This window comes from Lutra lutra, chromosome 8 (assembly GCF_902655055.1).
Source record: "Lutra lutra chromosome 8, mLutLut1.2, whole genome shotgun sequence".
In the NCBI taxonomy this organism is placed as follows: domain Eukaryota; kingdom Metazoa; phylum Chordata; class Mammalia; order Carnivora; family Mustelidae; genus Lutra; species Lutra lutra.
In genome coordinates this window covers 50,413,080-50,435,388 of record NC_062285.1, presented here as the reverse complement: position 1 = coordinate 50,435,388, position 22,309 = coordinate 50,413,080, and the positions used below count along the sequence as shown (strand labels likewise).

The window sequence follows — 22,309 nt, the reverse complement described above, 5'->3', positions numbered from 1 at the left end:
GGGGGAAGAAAAATACAACTATAAAGTGAACCTAATTAACCTAACCTACCACCTGGCACCCTATTTAAGTCATTTTTGTCTTGAAGCTTCCACAAAGGGGGAAAAAGGAAATACTGGAGAAAGGAAATGCGGGGGGGGGGGGGGGGGGGGGGGGGGGCAGGGAGCATGAGAAAGAAAGAGGAGCCACTAACAACTAATTCAAGTGCCAATCTGACTATCCAAAAATACAATAAAATGCTAGGAATGTGTAATATTCCAGAAGTAGAACCTGTCACCTCCCTCTTCCCCAGTTTCCATGTGACCACCAACATCAGACAGAACTCGGGCTTCTCTATTTCAGTTAAGTCTATTTGAAAAAGATTTATACAAGAACATTCATCCAACTGGGATCTGAATTTAAATTTTCCCACACCAACAAAAACACTGACTCAGAAAGCGATCTGAATACCCACATTCATAACAGCATTACTGACATTGGCAAAAACAGGAAAACAACCTAAATGTCCATGGATGAATGAATGGATAAACTTGTGGTGGGGGTGGGAGTGTGTGTATATACATATAAAATACACATATAATGGAATATTAGTCAGCCATAAAAAATGAGGAAATTCTACCATTTGTGACAACATGGATAGGCCTGGAAGGCATGTAAGTCAGAGAAAGACAAACAGTATACAATCTCACTTATGTGTGGAATCTAAATAAATGAAAAAACAAACACCATGCTCATAGAAAAAGAGATCAGACTTGTCGTTACCAGAGGCAGAGGGTAAGGTGAGGGGGAACTGCAGGAAGGTGGACAAAAGGCACAAATTTTGTTATAAGGAAATAAGTAGGAGGGATGTAATGTTCAACATGATGACTATGGGTTGCCACTGCTATGTGATTTATAGGAAAGTTGATAGAGTAAATCCTGAGTTCTCATCACATGGACATTTTTTTTCTTTCCTTTTTTTTTTTCCTTTTTGTATCTATACAAGAACGATGGACATGAGCTGAACCTATTTCAACAATCATTTTACAAAATATGTAAATCAAACCATCACGCTGTGTGCCTGAAACATAAACAGTAATGTATGCCAACTACTTCTCAATAAACCTGGAAAACATGTGTCATCATTATCCAAGAACAATTCACTGAGTGAACGAATAATTATTCTGAGAGGTCACCAAAATAAGTAAGAGTTTTAAGAGGCTCAAGAGTGAGTTATGAGCCTAATGTAGGCCCAACTTTTAAACTCCAGAAACATCTCCCTGTATGTTCCAACTCGGGTCCCTGTCCTCTTAACAACTCGGATCCCAGCATGACTTGAAACGCTTCAACACATTTCCCTCCGTTTTTCCAGGGCTCGAAGGTAAACGGAAACCCAAGAAACACATGGAGCTAGTCACCCCCAACACCACAAGAGCGCAACAGTTCTTAGGTCCCACCACACAGGCCACAGGTGGCGCCAGCCCCCCGCCCTCTGCCCCGTGCCCCCACTCCCCCGCTTCTCGCCTGCGCTCCCCGCACACACTCGGGGCGCCTTGGGCCTCGGGGCCGTCCTTCACGGTGGGTTCCGGCCCTGACCCACCGTCCCCAGGCCCAGGTAGCTCCAGCGCGGGGAACCCAGGTCGGGGGGCCTCCGCCCGCCAGCCCGCGCGGCCGCCACGCCCCCTCCCCACGGGCCGCCCGCGCCGCCCGCCCCCTTGGCCGGGAGGTGGCCTCACCTAACGCGGGCCGTAGCGGGGACGGCGCCCGCGTCTCCGCCCGCCGCCCGGGCCCACGGCCGCTCGGCTGCGGCTCGGCCCCGACGGCCGGCGGCGGCGCGCTTCTGGGGGCGGGCTCTTCTCGGCGGGGGTTTCCCCCGGACCCAGGCGGGGGAGCAGGGGGGACTGGGGCGGGGGAGGGGAAAGGGGCTTGGGAAGGAAGGGGGAGAGGGAAAAAAGGGGGGAACTAAACCCGGAAAGGGAGAAAAGGGGGGAGGGGGAAAATCAGAAGGGGAAGAAAGGCCCTGAGTCCGCCCCCCGCTGCGGCCTGCGCGCTACGTCACCACGTCCGGCGTAGTCGTCAGCGCGTCCTGCGCCCCGCGCGTCCCTGCTTCCTCTGTGTCCCTCTCGGCTGCTGCAGACGCCCCCTATCTAGGCACCCACTCGCCCCGACTACCCACACGTTCTCCTCCCCGGCGCACTTGCACAGGCCACCTCGCTCCCTTCGTCGCTCCCTCCGCGTTACCTGTGCCTCAAGCCAGCAATCCAGATCCACTGCGATCCTCAGTCCCCCTTAAGTCCATCAAGCCTGTCAGAGTCACCCAAGATTTAAACATAATACTAATTACTATAAAGTAATTTCAGTTTACAGAGCACTTTCAAAATAGCCTTGCACTCAGGACGGTAACTCCTGTAATAAATATTTGTAGTATAAATGGACAAAGATCATGTGGTACGTGGATGTCCATTTTTCCAGATGTAAAAATTTAATTCTATAGAAAGCAGGTTTAAGTCCATCTTATTAAAATCACTTGCCAACTCCTTCCAAGATCTACTTCTTTCCCTTAAGAGTCACTTGAGTTTGCAACTTCCCCCGTTCTGTCCGTTCTAGGCAGAATCAATTTAGTTATTGACCAGATGTACTTGGATCATTTACTCACTGCCTCCCTCAAAGAAGCACTGTAGTCTTAAGTTGATAGAATTTGGCTATTAAATATTTACTATGTTGCAAGAACTACAGGCAAAAAAATAATTACAGTACAATGTAAATGCTATAAATAGAGATATGTTCAATGTGCTGTGGAAACAAGGAGCAATTGGTTGTTAGAGGTAAGGGAGACTGAGTAAGCTACGGAGAAGTTACATGCTGTGTGCCTTAAACATACATAGTGATGTATGTCAGTAAATTCTCAATAGAATGGGGGAGAGAGGATTCCCACACTTTTAAACACTTATATTATAGATCAGGCACTGTGTGCGATGCTAGGTATATAATAATATAAGCAACAAAGATGGCCGGCTAAGTGATTGCACTGCAGACAGAAATTGTGGGCCTGGCATCTAGGAAGGAAGAGTCCAGAAGGGCAAATACTGGTGGAGGTACTCTGGCCCACAAGCAAACCTGTGTAGCAGAAATAATAAACTTTTGTTAAGCCCCTGCTCTGTGCCAGTCATTGTCAGTGCTTTACAAAATTATTTAAATCTCAAAACTCTGAAATAATCATTACAGATCTATAATCCCATATTCAAAGTCCATCGGGCCAGCCATGTTTCAGAATTCAGAAAATTCCAAGTTTTAGAAAGGTAAAATGATACACATACTGTATATTTTATAATACCTCCAGGGGTATGCCATAATCAAATAATTTGTATCTCTGGAATAAAAATGTGTAAATAATCTCAGTACAATTTTTTAAAAGATCATAGATAACCTCCCCTCTGTTCAGGTCACCATGAGAGTTACAAAAAAACAAAGTGGACTATGGGGGCTTTTTGGATTTTGTAATCATGGGCAATCATTTTTCCTATATCTCCAAATGAAGAAATGAAAGCACAAGAGGTCAAGTAACTTGCCTAGAGTCACACAGCTAATAAAAGAAAGAGACAGAATTCTGACCAAGGTCATCTGATTTAAAAACCTATCCTCCTGGGGCACCTGGGTGGCTCAGTGGGTTAAGCCTCTGCCTTAGGCTCAGGTCATGATCCCGGGGTCCTGGGATTGAGCCCCTCATCAGGCTCTCTGCTCAGCTGGAAACCTGCTTCCCCTTCTCTCTCTCTGCCTACTTGTGATCTCTGTCTGTCAAATAAATAAACAAAATCTTTAAAAATAAATAAATAAAGTCTTTTTAAAAAAAAAAGAACTATCCTCCTAACTCCACCCATCATCCCTGCCGGATGAATCCCGGCTATGAGAGCCCAGGCCCTTCCCTGAAGAGCCACTGGTGAGGACCTTTGGAAAACCAGGGATTCTGAGAAATCTCAAAATCTCTTTTCCTAAGTAGAAGAATCCCCAAAAGGTGAGCAAATCTAGCTCTCAAGTCCTTTTCCCACCTTCAGACTTCCCTCTGAGGAAGCAGAAGACCAGGCTGAGAACACTTACCTTCCTTTCCCTTAGCCTTCATACTGGCTACTTTTGAGCCCATTGGAGTGGGGATGAGGGGAGGGGGTGTTGGTTAACAAAGGAGTCTGCATTATGAGCCTCTGGGAGGAAGAAAGGGAGCAGCGAGAATTTGAGAAGTACCTGGCAAAGGGAAATGAAACTCTCAACTATCTGCATGATAATGACATAAAGTGCCCTGCCAAGGACCCCTCTTGTTTGAGAGTCACTCTTTTAACACTCTGTCTTAAAACCTCTCATCTCTCCCTTTTTCTCCAGGCTTCCCAGCAAGGCCTTTGATCTGAAGAGGAATTTCATCTCTAACCTTTGTCCCCAGGCCCCAGCAGCTTACAGGGGTAACCCACTGTCTCCCAACATTGGCCCAGGGACATTTCTTTCCCCAAACTAAACAACTCACATCCCCCACTCTGTACTTTCACTGACTATGTGTTGGAGCCTTCTGCCAAGTTCTACCTGTTACTGGCTTCATCTCTCAAGTCAGATGTTTGGCTGCTCTATCCCCTGCAGCAACGAGTCATGCCAGCTGGACACACTCTCCTTCCAGGGCCCCTGGCAGCCAGGTTGGAGTTGAGACCACAGCTGTTGAGATCCTGAGCCCCAGTTTTAAGGCTCTGTCTCAACCATATCACTAAAAGAGGGCCTCCCCCAGCCATGATCTCTCCATTACTCCTGGCCTTCCTATTCCTGGCTCCGGCTACAGTGGCCATTCCCAGAGCTTCTGATAGCCAGTGTCCGGCATGTAGAGGACCTGCCGTGGACTTGGATCACCAGCGGGAGCTGCTTCTTGACCTGGCCAAGAGACGCATCTTGGACAAACTGCACCTCAGCCAGCGCCCGACACTGAACCGGCCTGTGTCCAGAGCTGCTCTGAAGACTGCGCTGCAGCGCCTTCGTGGGCCCCCACAGGGGACGCTTCCGGAGGCTGATGGGGAACAGGAGTATGAGATCATCAGCTTTGCTGACACAGGTGGGTTCCTGCTCTGTAGATCTTCCCTCAAGGATGGAAAAGTCTCCTCCCTAGCCTAACCCCTGACTCCCTCCCCCAAACCCTCCCAACTCTTGCTTCCCAGTAATCTCCTAATCCCAGCCTCCCCCACCACCTCCTAATCCCAGGCTCCCCCACCCCCACCTGCTCTCTCTTATTTAAATTTGACCAATGGGCAGCTGGCAAGTGGGTAGATTTCACTTCTTTTGAGACTGCCTGCCTGCATCTCCTTTGGCTCCCCCAAATTTCCACAGGCTGTGGTGAGCTCATCCACTTCCTGGGCCTGGCCCCTGAGGCTGGGAGCTAGGGAGTCTGTCCTTTTTCTGGCCCCTGTCTCCCCCAATGCTCAGATGCCTCATCTGAGTAAAAAGGGAAAATGTAAAACAGCAGGACTATAGTACTCCTCCAGCCTACCCCTGCTCCCTCATCTTAATACCTTGGGTTCTCACATCAGAACAGCATCAAAATGGGACTCAGAAAGGTGGATAAAGGCAAGAAGATACAGTAGAAGGGAAAGTTACTTCCAGAGAGGAAAGAGAAGTTGGAGAATTTAGTGGGTAGCTGAAGGGAAGGCCAAGAATTTGGAGACAGGACCCTAGGAACAGAACACAAAGTGATCTCTTTGGCCTCTGAGCTTCTTAGGAGCTCTTCCTTGGGTCTGGAAGGTCCTTCCCATTCCTGGCCCCTTTCCCCGGGTCAGCACCTACTCCCCTCTCCCTTCAAGAGCCAGCACTCCAATACTCAAAAAACCCACCCTGACATGAGGATGAGGGGCTTCCTCTCTGGCGGCTCCCCTTCCCTCACCCAGAACGTGAATTCTGTGTGGAAATGACTGTTTCCAGGTTTTCTGTGAAGTCTGTCTTCCCACATATGTTGACCCCTTGAGGTCAGGATCTGTCATTTATTCCTCATGTTATCACCAGAAGCTAGTGTATAGTAGAAATAACTAACACTTTTACCTTATTTACATTATCCTAAGTTTTTTGCATACACCAACTCCTTAAGATCCTCACAACAACCCAGTGAGACAAGTACTATTGTTATCCTCATTTTAAAGATACTGAAACTGGGGCGCCTGGGTGGCTCAGTGGGTTAAAGCCTCTGCCTTCGGCTCAGGTCATCTCAGGGTCCTGGAATAGCCCCGCATCCCCTGCATCGGGGCTTTCTGCTCAGCAGGGAGCCTGCCTCCCCTACCCCCTCTCTCCGCCTCCCTCTGCCTGCCTCTCTGCCTACTTGTGATCTCTGTCAAATAAATAAATAAAATCTTTAATTTAAAAAAAAAAGATACTGAAACTGTGGGGCGCCAGGTGGCTCAGTCAGTTAAACATCCAACTCATGATTTCAGCTCAGGTCATGATCTCAGGGTTATGAAATTGAACCCGGAGTTTCAACCTCAGTGGGGATTCTGCTTGGGAATTCTATCCCTCTGCCCTCTCAGGTGCTCTAAATAAATGAATCAATCAATTAATCAATCAATCTTTAAAAACAGTTACTGAGGGGCACCTGGGTGGCTCAGTGGGTTAAAGCCTCTGCTTTCAGCACAGGTCATAATCCCAGGATCCTGGGATGGAGCCCCACATCCGGGCTCTCCGCTCAGCGGGGAGCCTGCTTCCTCCTCTCTCTGCCTGCCTCTCTGCCTACTTGTGATCTCTGTCTGTCAAATAAAGAAATAAAAATCTTAAAAAAATAAATAAAATAAAATAAAAACAGTTACTGAAACTGAGGCACAAAGAGGTTAAGTACTTGGGTCACCTGACTGGCTCAGCTGGTAGAGCATGCAACTTTTGATCTTGGGGTGGTGAGTTCAAACCCCACCTTGGGCAAAGAGCTTATTTAAAAAAAAAAAGTTGAGTAATTCCTCAAGGTCACATGACTGGTAAGTGGTGGAGCAAGATATCCTAGCTACTGAGTAGCTACAGAGTAGCTACACTACTGGGCATCTCATGAACATACTAGATATTCAATAAGCATTGGTTGTATTAAACAACCAAACCATGCTGTAAGTCAGTTTGACCACAGTGTAGAATCCCCAGTAATGTATGAGACCCTATTGTAATTCAAAAGGGGGCTTCTGCCTATGACAAACATTTATTTACTTATTTTAGAGAGAACAAGAGCAGAGCATAAACTTGAGTTGGGAGAGGGGTAGAGAAGGAGGAAGAGGGAGCTAGAGAAACTTAAGCAGGCTCCACGCCCAGCACAGAGCCCAATGCAAGGCTCCGTCTCATGAACCTGAGATCATGACCTAAGACAAAATCAAATCAGATGCTTTTTTTTTTTTAAGATTTTATTTATTTATTTGACAGAGAGAGAGAGAGAGATCACAAGTAGGCAGAGAAGCAAGCGGGGAGGGGGGAGGGGGGATGGCAAAGCAGGCTCCCTGCTGAACAGAGAGCCCCATGCACTACTCGATCCCAGGACCCTGAGATCATGACCTGAGCTGAAGGTAGATGCTTAACCAACTGAGCCACCCAGGCGCCCTGCCTATAAGAACACCAACTCTGGAGCCAGATAAGCCTGGGTTCAAATCCTTGCTCAGTTGCTTATTACTGTGCGACCTGAGTTGTTAATAGTTTTCTCATTTGAAAAATGTGGATAGTGATGGGCGCCTGGGTGGCTCAGTGGGTTGAGCTGCTGCCTTCGGCTCAGGTCATGATCTCAGGGTCCTGGGATCGAGTCCCGCATCGGGCTCTCTGCTCAGCGAGAAGCCTGCTTCCCTCTCTCTCTCTCTCTCTCTGCCTGCCTCTCCATCTACTTGTGATCTCTCTCTGTCAAATAAATAAATAAAATCTTTAAAAAAAAAAAAGAAAAATGTGGATAGTGAGAGGATAGTTGGGAGAATTAAATGAACTAAAATATGGGTAACATTCTTAGAAGGTTAAGGTGGGAGAGAGCAAGAAATCGAAGGCTGAGCTCCTGCCCATGAGGGTTGTAGTTGCTGCTTCTGGGAATAAATAATTAGAAGGTAAAACAGAATGAAATAATGCTAGAGAAGGGCCCATTGCTTGCTGGGTCAGGGATTATTAGTTGGGTCCTAGTGAGACAGGGAAGTCTTTCAGAAGATTGCAAATGGATTGGTGTTGTAGAATAAGTTTGGCTTCAATGGGTAGAAAACAGTAAACAACATTCTAAACGGAGGGGGGAAATGTAAGTAAAAGTCTGAAGGAGTAAATTGCATTTGGAGTTGAAAAGTAGCTTGGACTGGATGAGTACAAGGTGGACAGATGACCACGAACCATGACTTCTTTAAACACCCAGATTCTGGGTGTTTGTTTTATTTTGTTTTTGTTTTTGTGCTTACACCTTTGTATCTCTGACACCAGTTCCTGGCAACATTATGGCAATAATGATGGCTACCTGGTATTTAGTACGCCTGTCTCATCTCATTTAATCTTCAACAACCACCCCACAAAGTGGAGTTTATCATTCCCATTGCAGAAAAGCAGACTGACACTCAAAGAAGATCATTTACATGGCCAAGGTCATACAGCTTGCAAGGGGCAGAATTCAAATACTGTTCTCTCTGACTTCAAAGTCTATACACTTTCCACATATTTGCTAATCAATGAATGAGTACAACATTCAGTCTGAGGGGGCCCGATCTGAGATGACATTTGGAAATGAGAATGACTGACACCTGGATTCTACCTTTTCTTTTAAAAAAAAAAAAATGTTTTATTTATTTATTTGAGAGAGAGAGCACAAGCAGGGGGATCATCAGAGGGAGTGGGCAGTCTGCCTGCAGAGCACGGAGCCCGATACTGAGCACGGAGCCCGATGCAGGGCTCGATCCCAGGACCCTGGGATCATGACCTGAGCCAAAGGTGGATGTTTAACTGACTGAGCCACCCAGGCACCCCTGGATTCTACCTTTTGCATTTGGATATGCTAGCTTGAAGTTTTTATTCCAATTAAAGTCATCATCCACACAATAGTGTGAAAGCAAGACCTGAGTATTGTTCTTGCTGGAAGTAAGAGAGCAGGGGGCTCTGGGGAAACGGGGGTAGGGGTGTTCAGTAATGTACTAGAAATGACTTATACGGGCTCATGAGAACAAATTATGAACATCTCCCAACTCCGCATCCAGTGATGTCACATGAATAGTTTGAAATTGGCCGTGGTGGGAGAATTTAAACCACAGAAATTGGCAAACACTACGAATCGGGATTTATTTCCCTCTGGAATCCAGTTGCTAAACATTTACCAGCATACCACTGCCTGTGACCTAAAACTACAAGTTATCTGCCTCCCACACATCTAACATACAATGCTGATACAGAGACAGGGTCACCATAACAGATACTCCTGTTCAGTACAGGAGACAGGGGAGTGGGGGACACAGACCTGTGACTGATCCATGAAATTCTGATATCCAGCCAGGCACATATCTCAAGTCTCCCCTAAATCCAGAATTCCCTTGGTTAGGGCTTAGTTCTACTCCTTGGTAGGATTTTTCTCACTTCTTAAGGAGAGCCCACCAGTGTTCTCCTTGACTTCTAGATCTGTCTCAGCCCTTGGCTCCACCCTCTGAGATGTCTTTCCTTTTAAATTGGAAATGACGTGTGTCTGTGGCTGAGCAGTTTTCTCAGCCTGCTTCCGGGCCAAAGAGGTTGGGGGCCCAGAGACCTCTTTTTACTTTGAATCATCTCTGGCCCTTTTAGTCCAAACTTGTGCTGCTTTTGCTACTAAAATTCTCTGTAAAACCCTGTGGGCCTTCTAAATAACAAATTGTAATCTACTCAGTTAGACAAAAAGGCACTCAACTTGATATCAAGACAGACCCCTCTTTAGGTTGCAAGTCAAGGTGTTATGGATTGATAGATACTCTTAAGATCCCTAGAAACCCTTTTGTCTAGTTGAGAGGATCTTTAGAACATCATCTTAATTTTTTTAGATTTTAACAAAGTGTAAGATCTTAACAAAGGGTCTTATAGTTGTCCCATTATTAAATGTTTTGATCTTCACTCTGAGGCCATATATTACTGGCAATCCCCTGGATTTGATTTTTACCTCGAGATCATTTCTTACTTTAAGAATCTTTTGCCAGACAGAGAGGTGAGGAATGAAAAAATATCTTATTGTTCAATCTAGCAAGTCCTGTTGGAAATATTTTCTCTAAATTCTGCTTGAAAATTGAACAGTTCCTTTTTTAGTTCATCTCACTCCTGAAATGCCTTATCATAGGCAGCTAAAATAAGCCAATTGGCACTTTCAGCATTCTGCCTGGAAATATCTTTAGCTAAATTCACAACTTTGTTAGATGCCATTTCTAGCTTCCAAGTTACCACAGATGATAGCCAATACATAACACAGGTTCCCCTTTCTCCAGGATCTGATAGCAATTTCTTCACTGCTCTTCCTACCTTCACTAACAGTCTCCTCACCATCCTTCCAACCTCTGCCTGCCACCCAGTCCCAAGGCCAAGGCTACAAATTTTAGGTCTTTGCTATGGAGCACCCAAGCACTCTGTTACTTATTTCTGTTTCAGTTACCTATTAATATAACTAATCAGCACAAACATAGAGGCTTAAAACAAGAAATTCGATATTTCTGATGATTTTTGTGCTTTGACTGGACTTATCTGGACAGTTCTTTATGTCCATCTGAGGAGTAGTTGAGGGCACTGAGGTAACTGCCTTCAGTCAGGAGCTTAGATGGGGCTAGAACATCTAAGATGGTCTCTGATCCTCAAAGTCTCTCTCCACATGGCTCCTCATCATCCATTAGTCTAGCCCAAGTTTCTTTAAAACATGGTAGCTGGCTTCCAAAAGGGTGAAACATCATTATGTAAGTACTTATCAAGTGTCTGCTTGCACTATGGTTGTCTCATTGGCCAAGTCAAGTCACATAGCTATGCCCAGACAATATGGAAAGGGATGGCACAAAGCCATCAATATTGGGAGGTGTTCTTCACTGGGGGTCAACAATGTAATAATCTACCATAGTCCCTGATGTTTATGCATTCTGCCTGCCATAACTAGGGTAACTTAAGAAATTCTAATGGTAGGGGCACCTCAGTGGCACAGTTGGTTAATTGTCAAACTCAGGTTGTAATCTCAGGTTCATGAGATTGAGCCCTGCATCTGACTCCATGCTCAACATAAAGTCTGCTTGGGAGTTTCTCTCCCTCTTCCTCTGCCCCTCCTGCTTGTGCCATCTCTCTTTGTCTCTCTCTCTAAAATAAATGAGCAAATCTTTCAAAGAGAGAGAGATTCTAATGGTGGGGTGCTTAGTGACATAACCAGATAAGTTGAGCCAATCAGACTTCTCATCAAGGATTTGGAAATTGGGACACTGGAAGATCATGTCACTTTAGTTTAGAGGAGCTGAGTAAAACATTCTGTAGACTCAGGAGCTGGGGCCACCATTTTAGGACCTGAAGAAACTGACAAGCAGAAGAAGTAGATCCACAGGAAGAGAAGAATGGAATAGACTTATTTAGAGACACCAAGATGGGAGACATCATGATGAGTTTGAAAGCTGTCAAGAGCAGCCTTATTCCTGACTTTCCAATTCACACAAAGCCTAGTTGAAGTTTCTGTTCATTCAACAATTGTTTATTGAGCTTATTATGTACTCGGTACTAGAGAAACTGGTAAACCATACAGGCATAATCTCTAACTTCATGGAGTTTACGTTCTAGATGGAGGGGTAGTGGGGAGGAGAAGGGAAGGGGAAGCACATAGTAAACAAATGAACAAAAAAACAAGATGACTACAGAGAGTCATAGCAGCTATAAAAATAGTTAAGCAGGATGATGCGTTAGAGAGACGGAGGTGGAATTGAAGGCTGGTTTAGATAGATTTGTCAGAGAAACCTCCACAAGAAGGAGACATTTGAGCTGAATGCCAAAAAGAAGCCAGTCAATCAAAGATCTTGGAAAGACATTTCAGACAGGGGGAAGCACAAGTGCAAAGGCCATGAGGTGAGTCCATGTTTAGTGAGTTCAAGGAGCAGAAAAGAGACAGTATGGGTAGAATATAGTCATTAGATGGCAGAATGCCTAATCATACAAGTTTTCTGTGTAAGGGGCTTAGATTTTATTCAAATAGCAATGGGAAGCCTTTGAAGAGTCTGAAGCTGAAGAGATTAAGCTGATCAGATTTACGTAATAAAATGCACTCTGGCTGATATATAGAGAATGGTTTGGGGGACAAGAGTGGACCACTTGGGAAGGTATTGCTATAATTCAAGAAAAAGGTGATTGAGGGTTGAACTAATATGTAGTAAAGGAGACAGGTAGGGGCACCTGGGTGGCTCAGTGGGTTAAAGCCTCTGCCTTCGGCTCAGGTCATGATCCCAGGGTCCTGGGATCGAGCCCCACATCGGGCTCTAGCCCCACATCGGGCTCTCTGCTCGGCGGGGAGCCTGCTTCTCCCTCTCTCTGCCTGCCTCTCTGCCTATCTATGATCTCTGCCTGTCAAATAAATAAATAAAATGTTTTTTTAAAAAAAGGATACAGGTATAAGTGAAATTATTTTATGAATTGTAGATAGAGTTGGCAGATCTTGCAGATAATTTTATTTTTTTATTTTTTAGAAAATTTTATTTATTTATTTTGAGAGAGTATGCACAAGTGGAGGGGAGGGGCAAAGGCAGAGGGAGAGGAGGAATCTCAAGCAGACTTCATGCTGAGCATGGATCCCAATGCGGGGTTCCATCTCATGACCCTGAGGTCATAACATGAGCCGAAATCAAGAGTCAGATGCTTAAACAGCTGAGCCACACAGATGCCCCAGATCTTGCAGGTAATTTTAAAGTGGGGGATGAGGGTAATCAAGGTTTTGGCTTAAGCAATGAACTTATAGGGAATTAGGTTGGAGAAGGAATAGGTTTGGGATAAGGAGGGATAAATCTAGAGTTTATCTGTGAACTTGAAAAGTTTGAGATATCACTAGATAACCAAATAGAATATCAGATCAGCAGCTGGAAATACAAGCCTGAGGATCAGGGAGATGTCAGGGCCAGGGATATATATATTTGGGAGTCATCAGCATACAGATGGAATAGAAAGCCATGGCAATTGATGATAGCCTTCTAGAAACAAATATACAGAGCAAAAAGAAGGGAGCTCAGGACCTTCAACATACAGAGGTCAGGCAGAGGAAGAGGAGCTGTCAGCAAGAGACTAAGATAAAGTGGCCAGAGTCACAAAAGCCAAGAGAAGGAAATATTTCAAGAAGGGAATGATAAATGTGTCAAACACTGCTTAAAGATCAAATAAGATGAATATAAAGAGGTGAAACCACTGGAATCGGCAATATGGAAAGAGTTGGTGATCCTGACAAGAGCAGTTTCAGTGGAGTGGAGGGAACAGAAACCCAATTAAGGTGTTTCAGTAGGGGCAGGAGAAGGATGAAGAGAGAAAATTGGAGAAGAGTAATAGTGACAGGAGACATACGTAGACTCATTGTGGTGAAAGACTGGATATGGGTGGTGAGGGGGTGCTCACAGAGTTTCTAGTGGTGATAAGGAAGGTAGTGGTGCCCCCAATTCTAAGAACAGAAAGAGGGGCGGATAGCAAGGAAAAGAATGATTTCCACTTAGGAAAAAATTGATTTGAATGTGCTGACAGGACATTCATGTGACAAAATTAAGCAGTTAGAAATTTAGACCTGAAGCTTATTGATTTCCAGATCTATACGTCCAGTCCAGAGGTGCAAAATGGTCTGGACTAGACATCCAGATTTGGGAATCACTGCCATAAAAATTGTGTTGGCTGACTATGAGTGTGGGTAAGAACTCCCTTCAGGGTAGAACAAAAGGAAATGAAGGTCAGAGACAAACTTTGGAGAACTCTTGCACTGAACGGATGGTCAGAGAAAGAAAAGCCAACAAAGTAAATCAAGGAATAATCGTAAGAGTTGTGTCATAGAAGTCAAGCAAGAAAAGATTTTCAAGAAAGAAAGGGTGGTCGGGGCGTCTGGGTGGCTCAGTGGGTTAAGCCGCTGCCTTCGGCTCAGGTCATGATCTCAGAGTCCTGGGATCGAGTCCCGCATCGGGCTCTCTGCTCAGCGGGGAGCCTGCTTCCTCCTCTCTCTCTCTGCCTGCTTCTCTGCCTACTTGTGATCTCTGTCAAATAAATAAATAAAATCTTAAAAAAAAAAAAAAGAAAGAAAGAAAGGGTGGTCAACAATACCAAGGGCTGCAGAGTTCCAGTATGCTGAGAATAACAAGGTAGCTGATAGAATTGACATTCAGAAGGCCATGGTGACTGGGGCTTCTTGTGTCCACAGGCCTCTCCAACATCAACCAGACTCGTCTTGATTTCCACTTCTCCTCTGACAGAACTGCTAGTGGCATGGAGATCCAGCAGGCCAGCCTCATGTTCTTTGTACAGATCCCTCCCAATACCACCTGGACTCTGAAGCTGAGGATCCTTGTGGTAGGCTTACGTGACACCAACCTCACCTTGGCCACTCGGCACCAGCTGGAGGTGGATGCCAGTGGCTGGCAGCGGCTCTCCCTGGGGCCTGAAGCTCAGGCTGCCTGCAGCCAAGGCCACTTGACCCTGGAGCTGGTGCCTGAAAGCCAAGGAGCCCAGAGCTCCTTCATACTGGGTGAGGCTGCCCATAGGCCTTTTGTGACAGCCAAGGTCAAAGTTGGGGGCAAGCACCGGCTTCACCGGCGAGGCATCAACTGCCAGGGTGGGTCCAGGATGTGTTGTCGGCAAGAGTTCTTTGTGGACTTCCGTGAGATTGGCTGGCACGACTGGATCATCCAGCCTGAGGGCTATGCAATGAACTTCTGCACGGGGCAGTGCCCACTGCATGTGGCAGGCATGCCCGGCATTGCTGCCTCCTTCCACACTGCAGTGCTTAACCTCCTCAAGGCCAACATGGCGTCAGGAACTGCAGGAGGGGGCTCATGCTGTGTGCCCACGGCCCGGCGCCCCCTCTCTCTGCTCTACTATGACAGGGACAGCAACATTGTCAAGACTGACATACCCGACATGGTGGTCGAGGCCTGTGGCTGTAGTTAGTCCGCGTGTGGATGGGCAGCCCAAGGTGGGAGTAAGCAAACATGCCCTCACAGAGGTACCCCTCCTGGAGAGGAGGGAATGACCCCATTACTGCCTCTGTCCAGAAGGAGGACTCCCTCTTCCTGGGCAAACTGTGGAAATTATCCCATCTGTGGCTTGAGGAGATCTTCATCTAAAGAGAGTCACTGTACCATCTTCGTGACCACCAGTTTCTCTCCTAGGGCATAGTCTATCCAGCAAGCCTCCCAGGCTCAAGTGCCACCCCAGGGATTCTGATGCCACCTGCAACCATGAGCAGTGCCATCTAGTTCCCAGGCAAAGCCATCCATAGCCCATCTTTAATCCATCCCATAATCCGAGGTACTTCCCTGCTCTTCCCACTTGATGGCCGTCACTCCAGGATGAGTTGACCCAGCCCCTTCCCCTGATTTTCAGGATTACCAGTGAGCCCCTTCCTTAGATTCACTGAAAATTAGATCCCTGCTGTCCAAAGTTACTCTTCCCTGTATCTCGAGCCCCATATTGGCCCTGGTGGGTTGCTAAGGCTCTCTTGGCACACCCTCATCCATTCTTTGTCCTTCTCTGCCCTGCTCTATGCCCTTAAGGGCTGACTCACCTCAGCTCCTTTGGTCCCTGGCTTCCTGCTGAATTCGGCTAAGGTTTGACACAAGCAGGAGATCAAAGGATGGGGGAGATAGAGGTCAGGATATTTCTTATTCCTGTTCCCTCTGCCTAGGTGCCATGTATCTGTGTGACTGTGGTTGTGGTCTGTCCCTACAGCTCCTATCTGGCTCCCCCTGGCCCCAGTTCTACCTAGATTCTGATATCACTGCTTCCGCACTAGGGGCTTATAAGGGCTTTCCACTCTTGCTAGTCTCTGGGAGCTTCAACATTCATCCTTCATTCTCTTAACCCTGCCTACACATCCATAAATAAGGTCTTCATTAAGTCTCTTAGTGATGCAAACACAGACAACTGAATGGTTCTTTTGTCTCTTGCCAGGACCCTGGCTGAAACCCAGGATGACCCAGTGTCTACCTACCTGGCCCACTTCTGCTCTCTCTCTCCCAGGCTCCTCAGGGCCGAGCTATTATGTCTATCCCACACTTCATGCCTCTTCCTTTCCTATACTTCCTCCTCTTTTTTCTTAGGCCTCCTCCTCCGCCCCAGAACCATCTTTGCTGGTCTCAGAACTAATAAAGACTTAGGTTTTATCTGCTCTTCTTCTCCCTCCATACTCACTCTAAGAGATGAGACAGATCATTGCTCAGTCAGCAAGTAGGCTGACATCCTAGGAGCACACATGTTGGGGGAGGTAGAGGCAGGGCTCAGAGTTGGCTGGTGGCTTTCCCTCACTGACCCCCAGGGCTCCATCCAGAAGACCTGCCCAGAAGCTGGAACTGCCAAGAGCCACTTGCATGGGACAGGGAGAAGAAAAAGAAGGCATGGAATGAAGAGGGGAGGAATTTGCTCTGAGACTGGGTCCCCTCTAGACCTTTGCCCTTCTTTCCCCATCATCCCCCCACTTTGGTTAGACAGCCCTGAACCATGGGGTCGATATTGTCTGCAGCCCAAGGCCGAGTTTGCGCAAAACCCATGTGTCCTTTGGGTAACGTGATGTCTGTGTTTACTCAGTGTATAACTCCCTCCTCCCAGGGTCTGAGGTCCCTGGAAGAGGAACCGTAGAGGAGAAAGTCTGAAGGTGATCTTCTTAGGCAACCTGCATATCTGAGACGTGGGACTTCCTGAACAACCCACAGAAGTCATGCCATCTTTGCCTGGAGGAGATCTTCATCTAAGGAGAACATCTAAGGAAGTCTTCTGTGCCCCTTCCTCCCCCTCCCACGGTGTCTCCTCTGCCTACAAGCCACCCCTTCCCTAGATCTGACCTCTCCCTCCAACTCCAGCTTCAGTCCCTGGGGCCAAGATTAAGGTGAGGTGAAGTAAGGCAGTCACTTTGGGGGACAAATTGTAAGGGGATGCCAAGAAATTCATCAACTGAGATAAATAATATCTCAATGTTATGTTTTTAAAGCAGCAAAATGAATGCCAAAAAAAATCCATCATGAGCAAAACAACAAATTTTTAAAATAAACACAGAATCAGTATTAACTCCCTTTCTTTTTGGCTCTGCCTGTTGTAAAAGGGAAAGAGTGGGTCTGTCTTCTTCCAAACCTTGGCTTCCAGAGCCTCTTGGCCCCTAACTCTAGACTGTGTCAGGCTTTTCTCATGTGGGCAAGATAACCACTCGGGTTTCTTCTCCCTTCTTACCCACCCCCCGAGCCTGTCCCTCCCCCCCAGCACCCAACCAGGTTGGTAGGGCGGGCCTGTGAGGCAGATGGCTGGGGTATTTATAACCTGGGAGAACTTCTTGGGGAAAGTGACTAAGATGCTAAGAACATATTTATAGCTGGGTTCTGACGTAAGTGTCAGTGGGGAGGTAGGGCCAGGCCAGGCACAGCAACAAGAGGATAGGAAGAGCCGAAAATTGGGGGCACCTGATAGAGGGTAGGGGAGAAGAGGAGTCAGTGACTCCTGCAAGCACTTGATGCTGCTTCCCTTGACTCTGTCTTCTGGCCCCAACAGATAAGCCTTCTGAGACACCACTATGGGCAGAAACTTCTTTGCAGTTTGATGTTCCAGACCCCAGGGGTAGAGGACTCCTTCTCACCAGCCTCAACCAACAGAGAGGTTGCTCAGAATGGGGAAGGAGAGGACTGGACAGAGAACTTGAATATGTTTCTGCCTGGGGAAAAATGTAGGAAGGACAGGAGGGTCTAAAAGTTTCCTTGTCCCTTCTCTACCCCAGCGTCCCCCGCCCCCCAGCACACAGTGTCCTGGGTTTCTAGGACCTGGCACCTGTCATCAAGTTTCACCGCCACGTGTCAATGGGACAAGGTCTAAAACCAAAGGTAGCGGTGATTTGGGGCCTGACAACAGCTCTGCTCTTTGGTAGTGACAAGAGGGGAGAGCACGGGGACTGGCTTCTCTGTTTTCTGTGGGAGAGGCAGGGTTCCCAAAGGGAGAGGTTGGAAAGCCCTGTGCCGCTCCCCGCTCCTCAGAGCTGCCCATTCCCTGGGAAGCTGGTCAGCGTTAAGCCAGCGGCCGTCCAGTGGCACTACACTGCCACATGCTGGACACCGCCGGTACTGATCCCCAGCCCCCAAAGCGCCACCTTTCTCCCCCTGGCGCCAGATCTGGGAGTCTCTTGGCAGCCCCCCCACTGGCTACACAGGTGGGAGCTTAATAAGATGGAGTCGAGGCATGTGTCCAAATCACAGTCTTCTAGCTTCTTGAAGAAACTGTGGGCATAAGGAGAAAGGCCAGCATTAAGTCTACCCTCATAAGTTCAAGGTGGAGGGACCATGGCCTTCCCATTTTGTCAGTGAGGAAGGGCTGGGATTGGAGCTAATGTCACCCCACTTATTTTGCTTTGCTCTTCAAAGTCCTTAAACCTCCCATGTCCTGCCCCCTTTCACGGAGGCCTCGAACCACTCCTAGGATGTCCCGAATTTACGTAACTCTCACAGTCCCCTTAAAGAGACCCAGCATGTAGGTATGGGTGCTCCCAAGTCCCACGCCCTTCTGCCAGCCTTGATGGACTGTGTCCTGCTGTAAGATTGCAACACTGCCTCCCCTACCTCTCTGGGTTTCCCCCCCGACATCATAGGAACACGCCCCCCCCCCCCCACGCTCCAGCCCTCCTCCACGCTGTGCTCCAGTCCAACTGGACTCTGGGCAGCCAGCATAAGCAGGGTCAGGAGGTGACTTCTGTGTCCCATGGCACTGCCACCTTGGCCTGCGCAGGAGGACTCCGTTCCTCTCCCCCTTGTCCCAACCCCATTGCTAAGAAGAGAGAGACCAGAGTTCTTCTGCCCAGAGACCCTGGAGAAATAACCAGTGGAACTAACAGCTGCCTCGAAGAACTGCTGCAGCGGAGGTGTCTGGGTAAGCTAGAAGGACTAGAGGTATGGGGGGGAAATTGCCCTCCCCACCTTGCCCATACGAGTCCCTCCCCCGAGCCCCAGACCTTGGGGACTGAGCATGTGAAATCATTCTCTTTCTTGCATCATGTGTGTCCACACTGCACCCCCACCCCCTTACCCATACCTCAAACTCAGTGACCAGGCCAGATGGTGAAACCTGAGCTGGGGGGGGGGGTGTTGGGGGGGGGTGGAGGGGGACCTCCGCCCCCTGCAGGGCCCTGATGGGCAGTACAGCCAGCCAATCCCAGGGCTCAGAGGGTAGGTCTGCTGGCTGACCACTAAGTGAGGGAGCCCCAGGTTGTGGCTCTAAAGAGGCCCCAGTCAGTAACCAGCCATGAGCTGTGAGGGTCAAACTGGCAGACTGCGCTAAACACAGCCACGCATAGGACCATCCACATACTGCCTTCCTGAGTCCCAGGCAATAGAAGGCAGGTGGCTCTACCCTTGGCCGAGGCTGGGTGTGGCACAACCACTGCTGCCCCTGTGCCCTCATTGGCTTCCACGCAATCAGATCAACAGAAGGAGCACCTGCCATCCGAGGCTCCCGACCCAACCCAGGGCCATTCACCAGGAGCATGGGGCTCCCTGATGTCCAGCCCCAGCTGGTGTTGCTGTGGGCACTGGTGTGGGCACAGGGGACAGGGTCTGTATGTCCCTCCTGTGGAGGTCCCACGCCGGTGCCCCAAGCAGAACGCGCTCTGGTACTGGAGCTAGCCAAGCAGCAGATCTTGGAGGGGCTGCACATGACCAGTCGTCCCAGAATAACTCACCCTCCACCCCAGGCAGCGCTGGCCAGAGCCCTCCGGAGACTGCAGCCAGGAAGTGTGGCTCCTGCAAAAGGGGAGGAGGTCATCAGCTTTGCTACCATCACAGGTGGGTGAGGGAGGGGCAGGCAGAGAGCAGACAGGGAGAGGGAGGAGGAAGGGGCGACAGACAGAAAAGGCAGGGTGTGGGAGGAGGAGGAGTTGACTGGTTACGCAGGACAGGACAGAGGACACAAGGCAGTCCCTGTGTCTTCTAAAGGGGCTCAGGAGAGCAGCGGGCGGGGGTGGCAGGAGTCTTGGAGGAGAGCTCATCCCTGCTCACATTCCTCCATCCCTTCTCTATCTCTCCGGCAGATTCCTCCACTTCACCTTGCAGCTCCATGCTCACCTTCCACCTGTCCACAGCTCAGTCCCACCACCTGTTCCACGCTCGCCTTTGGTTGCACGTGCTCCCCACCCTTCCTGGCACACTTTCCTTGAGGATCTTCCGATGGAGCCCAAGGAGCAGGCACCCAGGGTCCCGCAAACTCCTGGCTGAGCACCAGATGACGGCCCCGGGCTGGCACGCCCTCACTCTGCCCCCTAGTGGCCTGAGGGCCGAGGAGTCCACCGTCCTGAAGCTCCGGCTGAACTGCGGACGCGTAGAAGGCAACGCCACCTCTGCCCAGCAGCCTCTGCAGCTCCTGGACACGGCGGGAGACCAGAGGCCCTTCCTGGAGCTTAAGATCCGGCCCAATGAGCCTGGAACAGGCCGGGCCAGGAGGAGGACCCCCACCTGTGATCCTGAGACCCCCTTATGCTGCCGGCGAGACCACTATGTAGACTTCCAGGAACTAGGATGGCGGGACTGGATCCTGCAGCCCGAGGGGTACAAGCTGAATTACTGCAGTGGACAGTGCCCCCCACACCTGGCTGGCAGCCCTGGCATTGCTGCCTCCTTCCATTCGGCTGTCTTCAGCCTCTTCAAGGCCAACAACCCTTGGCCCTTGGGTACTTCCTGCTGTGTCCCTACTGCCCGAAGGCCTCTGTCTCTCCTCTACCTGGACCGGGATGGCAATGTGATCAAGACAGATGTGCCAGATATGGTGGTAGAGGCCTGTGGCTGCAGCTAGCGAGAGGACCTGGGGATTTGGAGTAAAGAGATCGGTTAGGGGTTCCCAGGCAGAGGGCGTCTGTGGCGGGAGACATTAGATTCCTGATCCATACCCCCACCTAACAGGCTGGGTGGCCAGATGACCGGGGTGACCCCTAGGGGACCCAAATGGGCACTTGTTCGTCCAGACTCTTGCCTATTCCAGGCTAGCTGATGTGTAGGGAGAATGGGGAAAGTGTGTTCTCTAAAGGAGTCTCCCCAGAAAGCATGGTTTCCTACCCTAAGCCCTCTGAGAAGGCGGCAGAGGTGAGGGAGGAGTGGAGGGAAGGAGAAGGCAGAGAAAAATTACTTAGTCTCTCACAAGAAAAGAAAGTCCTCAAGTGAGGGAAGCAGGCTTGGGACAGGAGAAGCAGGCTGGTCCAGGCTAGGAACTATGGAAGAGCTTCCAGGGAGGGTCAAGAAGGAGATGGGCAAGGGGCTAAGAGGAAGTAGGTTAGGAGAGCCCAAGAAATGGGAGCTGGGTGAGAGGGGTACTGAGCCTAAGAAGTTCCCTGGTTTTTCCCAGGGGGAAAAGGGGGACAGGACCCACGGGGGAGACAAATGTTTATATATTCCTAATAAAAATGAGGGGGAAAATCAACAAGTATGAGTCATGAAGAAGTGCTGGGGTGATAGTCCAGAGGGATAGTTTTCAAGGTGAGGTCTGAGGACCTCGGGAGTTCCCTGAGACCCCTTTCAGGAGTGTTCACAAGGTCAAAACTATTTTCATAATACTAAGATGGTATTTGCCTTTTTTATTTTCATTATCTGAAAAGTATACAGTGGAGTTTTCCAGAAGCTATGTGGCATGTGATTACATCATCTTTTTGACATCATTGTTAATGGGATATGTGCTTGTATATTGTGTTACAAACTGTTTTCAGTTTTAATTTCTAAAATAGTAAATTGACATGAACCACATAAACAAAAATTCAATAAATTTTAAGAGTGTAAAGGCAGGGTGACTGGGTGGCCCAGCGGGTAGAGCATTTGACTCTTAATCTCAGGGTTCTGAGTTCAAGCCCAGTTTGGGCAGGGAGCCTATTAAAAACCAAACAAAACAAAACAAAACAAAAAAGGCACCTGGGTGGCTCAGTCAGTTAGGTGTCTGCCTTTGGCTCAGGTCATGATCTTGGGATCCTGGGATCAAGCTGGATATCGCACTGGGTTCCCTGCTTGGTGGGGAGTCGGCTTCTCCCTCCTCCTCTGACCCTCCCCCCTGCTGGTGCACTCACAGAATCACTAATCTGGAGACCTGGGTGAGGAGGAAAAAGCAGCCTGCTTTAAAAGAGTGTCTCTGAAAAAAAAAGGGCAAATGGCTGGGACAGGACCACTGGTCTTGCCTGACCTTCTGGGCATAACTGGTGTC

At 48.6% G+C, this 22,309-nt stretch overlaps 3 protein-coding genes across 7 annotated transcripts in view; 2 read left to right on the top strand and 1 right to left on the bottom strand.

Moving 5' to 3' along the window:
- The window catches only part of R3HDM2 (R3H domain containing 2), a 162,591-nt gene extending 160,685 nt beyond the window's left edge, over window positions 1–1,906 (bottom strand). For 4 of the 5 annotated variants that reach the window (XM_047742737.1, XM_047742736.1, XM_047742738.1 and 1 more), the window contains exon 1: window positions 1,714–1,906. The gene's annotated coding sequence lies outside the window, so the exon portion shown is untranslated. The remainder of the gene's footprint in view (window positions 1–1,713) is intronic. The other variant, XM_047742735.1, reaches the window with a different exon arrangement.
- On the top strand, window positions 1,292–18,579 carry INHBC (inhibin subunit beta C). Its single transcript, XM_047742750.1, has 3 exons — window positions 1,292–1,358; window positions 4,349–5,057; window positions 14,313–18,579. The coding sequence occupies exons 2-3, from the start codon at window positions 4,742–4,744 to the stop codon at window positions 15,056–15,058; spliced, it is 1,062 nt and encodes a 353-aa protein (XP_047598706.1). The 5' UTR covers window positions 1,292–1,358; window positions 4,349–4,741; the 3' UTR covers window positions 15,059–18,579.
- A 665-nt stretch (window positions 18,580–19,244) lies between these two features.
- INHBE (inhibin subunit beta E) lies at window positions 19,245–21,929 on the top strand. Its single transcript, XM_047742751.1, has 2 exons — window positions 19,245–19,917; window positions 20,163–21,929. The coding sequence occupies exons 1-2, from the start codon at window positions 19,620–19,622 to the stop codon at window positions 20,918–20,920; spliced, it is 1,056 nt and encodes a 351-aa protein (XP_047598707.1). The 5' UTR covers window positions 19,245–19,619; the 3' UTR covers window positions 20,921–21,929.
- The last annotated feature ends 380 nt before the right edge of the window (window positions 21,930–22,309 follow it).